This window comes from Dermacentor variabilis, chromosome 4, assembly GCF_050947875.1.
Source record: "Dermacentor variabilis isolate Ectoservices chromosome 4, ASM5094787v1, whole genome shotgun sequence".
NCBI classification, from domain to species: Eukaryota; Metazoa; Arthropoda; class Arachnida; order Ixodida; family Ixodidae; genus Dermacentor; species Dermacentor variabilis.
This window is the reverse complement of record NC_134571.1, coordinates 127763950-127772461: the sequence shown is the minus strand read 5'-3', so window position 1 is coordinate 127772461 and position 8512 is coordinate 127763950. Positions and strand designations below refer to the sequence as shown.

The window sequence follows — 8512 nt, the reverse complement described above, 5'->3', positions numbered from 1 at the left end:
TTTACGTCTTGCACCGGTCCTCCTCTTCTAGTTCCACTATTCAAATGCAAAGCATTCGCAAATATGTTTTCTTTTGTATATTTGTGAATTTATTCATTTACCGCCAATACAAGTGCTTTGTGCTTGCTGAAATGGCAATACGAGCGCTGAACAGAACGCAGAAGCAGATGACAGTGAACAAGTTATAACTAGCGCCACTCTGCTCGTACTTTCTTTCCCTAGCAGCAAAAGGGGCGAACTAGACCAGGCGTGCTGGAGCAGGGAGGTCTGTGCAGGTATGGAGTTCACCAGGTCGTGGTTTAGAGCATGATTTAGAGGAGATTTCGAACAGCAGCAATAAACAATTAGTTAATCGTCTGTGTAGCTGCCTACCCGTCACTCTGGAACAAATCCGACTTACCGTAAAACAGTGCTACGCGTGCCGCCTGCAAAGTCTAACACAAATCCCAACTACAATGGAGTACCACAAAAAAAAAAGCTCTCTTCACTCTAGTTAGTGAGGGCCCAACAAACACTTTTATTCACGATCGCAAGTCCAGTGCACCTTCAATTAAAACAGAGCAGGCACATGTCGCCCCGAATGCACGTGATTTGAACTTTCTTCGCTGGAAGGCCTAACGTACAGATGCACGTATTCATGCAAAGCAAAGACAAGAGGTCAATTTGAAAAAAATCAGCCCTACAAGAACTTGAAATTTTAATGTCTTCACGGTGCTTTTCTTTGTCCAGTCAAGGATTGTACTAAATAATTTAGACAACAATAAATACAAGTGGTGCAAAGTAATGGGCGGTTCACATTTCAAAACAATATAGAAGCAACATTCAGCTCAGATCAACACAAAATACTACGCCTGCATGACTGTAAAACGCACAGTGAGCACAAAGTGAATAAGATCACTTTGCGCCTATTCCTGCACCAACACATTACACGTCTTCAGTCAGTTTATTACTAAAAGAAAACAGTGTACCGGACAGCACATAATTTGGTGAACCAGTCTCCAACAGTTTCCTGAAACCCGCAGGCCTACAGAAGGTTGTCCACAGAAAAATCCTTCCATTTCAAACACCACTGGCAGTGCACATGCTATTTACAACACATATAACATTATAGCATTTTTTTTTACTGCTTTCAAAAGGGCTCCGAAACCGCAAAAGAAAAAAAAAAATGACAACAGTCAGGCATAAATGCGTGCTGCAAAACACTTGTCCCCTCGTGGGCAGAACCCAATGTCAAGAAGAAAAAAAGTCAAGAGTGCAGTTTCTTTTTAAACGTCAGCACAATCCGTACACCCACTGTATCACACAGCAGCTTAGTCTGTGACTTCCTGTGTCACTCATAGCTGGTCAACAGCGCTTCTTACACTTGTTGGGTGGAATGTCAATATCAATTGCATCGTTGCCCAAGATGAGCCGAATACGCTTAGCTCCAACAGTAGCAGGGGACGGTTTTTCCTCCCGCCTGCGCGCGTGTTTGCGGTGTTCACTTGCCTTCTTTTTGTCTTTCTTCTTTTTCTTCTTCTTGCGAGGCGATTCAGGCGACAGGAGTGGAGGTGACAACACCTCGTACACAGTCTGGCGGCGAGCTGTCGACACTGGTGAGGTGTCACCGCGCATGTGTGGATGTAGCCGGCGTATCGTCAGCTTGAGGCAACCCAGGTGTTGTGATGGGGCAGCTGACTGTGCCATGGCCTGACTCGCAGGTGGTGGTGGCAGCCTCTTCGCAGGAATAATGCGCATGCGAGGCACGATTCTTGCTTCTGGTTCGACTTTGGGCTCTTTTTTTGGCGCTTCTTTCTTTGGCTCCTTCTTCACCTTCTCTAGATGCTCCCGGCAATTTGCATTGCTACTTGCATGATGCGTTTTCTCTGGCAGTACAGTGACCATTGGTGCTTCAAGAATGGCAGTGTCTAATATCTGCACAAAAGGCTCCTCTTCACAGTGGGGAACCATCTGCTGCAGTTCGGGTGGTTGCTCAGTCATGTCGACTTCGCTAATCTCAGACTGAACAACATCGAAGTGGCTCAGTTCTGGCTGAGCCACGTCTTCAACAGTGATGTCTGTGAGAAGCACCTCCTGTTCAATCATTTCACAATCAATTGGTTCAGTTTGGACCATCTCTGCATCAATCACCTCAGCCTGAACCACTTCTGGCTGAATCACTTCTGCCTGAAGCACTTCCACTTCCATCACCTCTGACTGAACAACTTCTGGTGGAACGATTTCTGATACTACTAACTCCGGTGCAACAATTTCTGGTGCTTCACCCATTTCTGATGCTTCAACTCTACACATATCCACTTCTGCATCAAATACTACCTCTGGTGGACATTCCTCAGTTTTCTTGATTACCTCTTCCTGTTTTTCTGCAACAGAGAGAAGAGTGTCAGCAGTTTCCTCAAGTGGTTTGCTCGCCTGTTCCCTTTTCATTGCACTTGCACCCTCAGACAAAGGCGCATGATCAGCCGAAGGTGCCTTGACACACCGTAGCCTCCTCGGATGCCTCCTGTCCCTCCTCGAAGACACAGGAACACGAACTTCCCTGGCAGTTTGAAGAGGCTTCCTTGTTTCCACAGCCTTGCATGACTCTGTAGGACTTGGCTTGCCAGACACAACCTCACTCACCTCATTCACCGGTTCAGGGGACGCTTCCTTACGCAACTCTTCTGTGTCGATACTGGAGGCTTCGGAACAAGCAACTTCAGCAGGCTTTGGTGAAGAGCCACTTAGTGTGGACGGGCACGGGGACGATGGTTGTTCTTGTTTTGTCTCTAGCTTGTCGAGGGGCTTCGCCTCGGGCGATTTGCTCGCAGTTGCCATGGCTTTGTTCTCCGATCGGTGTTGGTTTCGAGCCCTTGTCATGACTGTCACCGTGACGGTTGCCTCGTTCTCCTGCAGAGCACTGTCACTCTCTTCAGATGAATGAACAGCACCGTTGATAATTGCTTCTTTGAGTGTGATGGCCGGTGGACTGACAGAAGACGGCTGCACAAAATGTTTACTGGCCAACACCGACTTGGATGATGCATTTTTTCCTATGTGGCTGGGCATCAGTGGACGGTCTTGCAGCACATCAGTGTTTCCCAGTGGTTTCTTGTGGCCTAAAATGTAGAAACAAATAGAGCTGCTCAACTGAAAAAGGCAATAAAACAAAACAACGAAAGGTATACTAAAAGGCAACAAGGCAAAGCCATCGACAGAGCCGACAAAAAGAGTAAACATGGTGTGACTACTGTATCACTACACCTGCATTCAATGGATACAAAGGCTGCACATGGCGCACAGTGCCTCATGGGGCAGTACCACATGCAGGAAATGCTCAGGGTTGGGCAGACTTAAAGGACTGATGACATGACATTTATGACTTATCACTTTATCTATTTTTACCCTGCAAACCTTAGAAAAGTATACTGGCAACAAGAGCAACCTAAATATTTTGCTATTAATACTTGTTTTTACGAAGCGGTTTCTGTTTTGGTACTCGGGAAGCGAATGTGCCATGGCATCATGATGCATTGGTTCGCTCCGTTCCTGTGATCTCTGCAGCTGCCAAACACAAGCGCAGCTAGAAGGTATGTGGGCAGCACTCTTGTTTACGTTACAGCACAGCTGTTCAGGGAAGTACTGCAATGGTTTTCATGTGGCAAAGGCCACCTTACAGCAGCGTGGTTGATATCACACGTAAATGCAAGCCAGTAGTGTATGTCAGAGCCCGAAATTTCCTTTGAAACATAATGATTGATGATTATAAAATAAAAGTTACCAGGCTTATACCTCATTTAAGTAGACAACAATTTATTCGCATGTTTTATTTAACAAGCAGTCTGCAATTTTCCTGTTTCTCACGTCACATTATACCTGGTGATACGAAATTTCCAGAAATTTTGAAGCCGTGAGAATGAACATAGAAAGACAGTTTCTTTCCCAGTAATTTTGGAAACACTGGAAAAATATCTTAGCACTTCATAGCACAGGGAAGGTGACATAACAGCAGATGAGGGTGCATGCAAAGACATGTTTATAAATGTTTTGGCACGATATAGACACTCTACAGGAAATAAACCAAATTTTTTATTCACTCAGATTCTCGGTAGCTTTCGAAATTCTCGTCTACCGATCATGAAAGCTGTGCACCTTATATTATTAGGGAGGCGAGCCTGGTGTACTGTCTGCACACTTCTGGAACTTTAGTTTTTCACACTGCAGATGGAGCGGGTTTGCCACTTGGTCAATTACATAACCTGCAATGGCAAAACCTAGGCCTAACATTTGTTTGGCTTTAAACGAGCACAACAGTGGGCAACGAGCAGCCATACAGATTCCGTTTTGCAGCCCAAATGAAACCATTCAATGACAGTAAGGTATTCACTAAAATGGTCTTTATTTATTCTGTGAAAGAATTTTTGGTGAACAATCAAAGAATTAAAGACCAAACATATCTTTCTCTAAATTTCTGAGCACACCTGAATGCCGTCAGACAAGTGTGATGTCGTGAATTAAAATTTGTTTTCTTGTATTTGGGCTGACTTGGCACCAGATTTCATAACTCATAACTTTCAGGTTCTCATAACTTTCTAGGTTGAACCTTTGGTTCAGGTTCGTTCAGAACGCAAAGCAGTCCTTTGATGAAAAACAGTTAAACATAGGTCCGTGCAAGTGCTATCGAAATCCATGACCTCTTGACAAGGCAGTGCAGGCAGCGTTGCCATCCGAATTTTGTTTTTGTATCTTTTCTGCCTTGCGAAGCTTCCTACTTACGATAAAGGGAGATTTTTTGCCATTTGTGAAGTGCAATGTACTAATGCTGTTTAATTTACCCATTATCTTCAGTATACCTTCCAACATCAAATCTAGTCAAAGAAATTATTTGTCACACGCAACACCTTCAAAATCATTTGCTAGAAGTACGTCAGTTCAAGCTGTGCAGCCAGACGGCCCGCCACCTAAGAAGCTGACAGCATAAAGGCTCGCATCGAGATTGAGAACCAATGGACAGAACAAACTTCAGTGGAGGTTTTCTTTGTAAGAATGAGACAGAAAGCCAGACCAAATTGTTCCTCTGCAGAGAGCAGCTACAGGCGGAATAATTATAGAAAGTACTAAGGCTCGGGGTGGCTGCTCGAAAATGCTGTACAGAATTGCCAACTTCATGGCTCAGGCGCATTTTACACTAGGCAATAGGAGTGCTGAAGTTCTGACACAGAATTTTTGTGTCCAAATCTTCATGCATTTTACGTAGTTGTAAATTATAAAAAGAAAGCTTCAATTAGTCTAATGAGCCATGAATAATTGCTTATAGAACATTTTATTTGACCCAGTTCAAAATGCACACATGAAAAAGACTATTCTTGTCACTGAAAGTGTAGGTGACGATCACGTGGTACATGTATCCGAAACAACTAAATGGCACTGCAGTCAGCCTGGTGTAGTGGTCAAAGGCTATACAATGACCTCATCCCAGAGAGTGCCATATTTCTCATTCATGTTGCAAGCTTATTTTCTATCCGTGTCGCGCGGGCAAATTTAATGTCACTTCGAGCAAGTGCACTTCAATGTACTGAGTGTCACTTTGGTGGCGCACTGTTACACGAGAACGAAATGTGTCCTTTGGCGTTGATGACAATGGCAATGGGTGAATCAGTAGGCACAACATAAGTTTGTTGTGTTAAGCATGGTTTTCAAAATAACAGTGTGTTATAGTTAAAAAGAGCATTTAGAATAAAGTTTTGTGCACCCAAAGGAGTTCAGTGCAACCGCAATAATATTATAGATCGTCACAAGCGTTGGCAAGAGAGCATTGCATCCAAGGCTAACAGACGAAAAATGCCGGATTCCATTGCAGATGGCACAAGAACGGATCATGAGCATTTGGGGCGCGTCATTACAGCATTTATTTGTTGCTTACGGACCACTCCAAAACTATGCTCACCTTTCACGCACTCGGACAATAGAGAGAATTGCATCAATTTTGCACATTCAAGAGCATGTCTGCTAAAGACGGAAGCAACGCACAGTCAGCTTGGCTGTGAAACGGCCAAGAAGTTAAATTGACACACTGTCACGCTCCGCTCAATTTATTTGTCAGCTGAGAAAGGGCAGCATTCCAGTTTTCACCGCTTGACGAAAGGGTGCGCCGTTTGAGCATCTATACAGCATTCGTACCACATTGACGATTGTGTCACCATACTAAATGGTGAGAAGCAGTGCTATCGGGGCACCCCACGCATGAACACCTTGGTCTCCTCGTCCAACCATGTCATCACTGATGCACTACTTCCGTCCAATAAACTTGGAACAGACGATGATGGCTGCACAGTTAGGGTGGCTAGCACAGGCGTGAACAGGCATAAACAGTTGCAATGCCATCACACAAGCAGCCTGAGATCGAGAATAGCGCAGTAGCTTTCTCATTTTTAAGTACGGAACATTTTATAAGCGTATAACATTTCCAGCCACGAGAAAGCTGGTTTAAAATTACTACCGAATCCGCTTTCAATATCAGTTTATTCACTCGATGCCAAGTGCATTTTTCAGCGAGTGTCGCTGAACGTTCCCATGTGACAGCCTGCAAATGACACTAGCAGCGAAGTGCACTCATTCAAAATGACACCAAATTTGCCCTTGTGACAGGAATATTACGAACACAGGGTACACCACTTCCACTCGTCTAATGGAGTGATGGTGGACTCGGCTTTTAGAGGCATGGTCTCGAGCGCGCGCGCGCGTGTGTGTGCGTGTGTGCGTGTGTGGTGTGTGTGCGTGCGCGCGTGCACACACGCTTCAGTATGGTGTCAGGTACCATGAAGCCACCATATCAGGTTTTGGTAGCCCGAAACATCTGCTTTTTCCCCGTCTGAAACCATGCCACGCTTGGCATGCATTCTGAACTGGTCACATTAAACTGTAACGTAATTATTTGCTGTGTTCTCGAGAACTTGAGGCTCCATAGGGTTATTACTGTGCTGACAGCTATCCAATAAACAAATATGACAAAACTGTTCCACGAGCACTCCTCTAAAAACAGTGTATTTTGTTCTGCATACCGTACCAAATGTCCATGGGCGCTAGGCAAGGCATATGAGAAGCCTTCAAAGCCATTTCATTCTGGATTGTTGCAAATTAGCACATTATCAGGAGTGTCCTCCCAGTCATCTTTTATTCCAAAAAGGTTGAATCCTGAATCCCGCAATAAGTGACGCATGTAGAGGTTAATACTCGGAACGCAACAAAGGAAGGCGATGCAGCACGCCACCACCATAAAAAATGTTACACAAACTGGATTAAATATAATATGTCACCTGAATTTTGATAGTGCCAAAGTGACATTTATCTAACTTCCACATAGCTGACTTCAATGCACTCCATTTTATTTTATAAATATGGACCCTTTGTTTGTTTTTTTCCACTTTTGTAGGCCCTGGGAAAGAAAACCAGAAATAACAGTGTTTTCCCAAAATTCTCACTTTCTTTCCCAAGCCTTCACATGTTTAATTATACTGGCTCCACGTTGGTGGTCAGCTAGGAGTTTGTAGAACTGTGGCACTGAAAGCTGACACCATAGTGCTGCACCGCAGTTTATGTGAAAGCCATCACTCTGAACAGCCAGTCATGGCCTTACTTGAAGTCGCTCCAGTGTTCAAGCACGGTCTTCAGCCGGCAAACAGTCCCCAAGTAATTTCCACGGATGTAAGAACTCTCTTGCACACAACGTCCCCGTCTTTTATGCATCAGTTTTCAGATTGGCATGCGTCTGTGAAGGATTCCTTTTTATTATGAGTGAGTGATCGTCACTTATCCTTAGTACTACACGACGTGAACAAATTTTGCTTTGTGTCATGGCGTCACAATGGTTCCCATGACGCCAGTAGCAACATTTCGAGACCGACTTTAGTGTCACATTAAAATATCTTATAAGCAATTCCCAACCTTCACATTTGTTAAGTCTTGTTCGTTTACATGCAAGAAATGTACATTATCGCTTCTACAACTTTAATAATATGCGTCCACACACCTTTAGAGGCAACAGGGAGCAGCAAGTAGAGAACCTCTTTTTTTTACTCGATTCTAACATGTAAACCTGTCTTAATTTTTCAGCATAAAATCGGTACGCGGTATAATCCAGTAAATATTGCATGTAAATTTAAGTTCAGGGTATCAAGGTTTAACTGTATTTGCGAAATGTAAGTCGAGGAGTAGAGAAGTCATGTCTGCTTAACAGAAATCCTAAGACTGGCACCATTTTCGAGATGTGTGACCTTAAAATGAGCTAAAAAGTACATTGGGGTTCCAGTTAAATGTTTCTCAAATGTAAGCTTCTAAAGTTGAGGACACTGAAATGCAGAGGCAATATTTAGCAGAATTTGAGGATGCACGACCTCAAAGTGGTGCTAGTACTAGTTCTATTAAGCAGACATAACACGCGTCCACTACCTGCCACATACCCGCGTTGTCACGTTCGTGCATTACAAATGTGCAGAGAGCCAGCATAGACACAGAAGAGGCATACTACACCCTC

The 8512-nt window shown here is 44.0% G+C and overlaps 1 protein-coding gene across 3 annotated transcripts in view; it reads right to left on the bottom strand.

Moving 5' to 3' along the window:
- Positions 1 to 497: 497 nt before the first annotated feature.
- LOC142579754 (uncharacterized) overlaps positions 498 to 8512 on the bottom strand; it is a 46610-nt gene continuing 38595 nt past the window's right edge. For all 3 annotated transcript variants that reach the window (XM_075690296.1, XM_075690298.1, XM_075690297.1), the window contains one exon: positions 498 to 3098. In XM_075690296.1, coding sequence (XP_075546411.1) covers positions 1345 to 3098 — 1754 coding nt within the window. In that variant the 3' untranslated portion in view covers positions 498 to 1344. The remainder of the gene's footprint in view (positions 3099 to 8512) is intronic.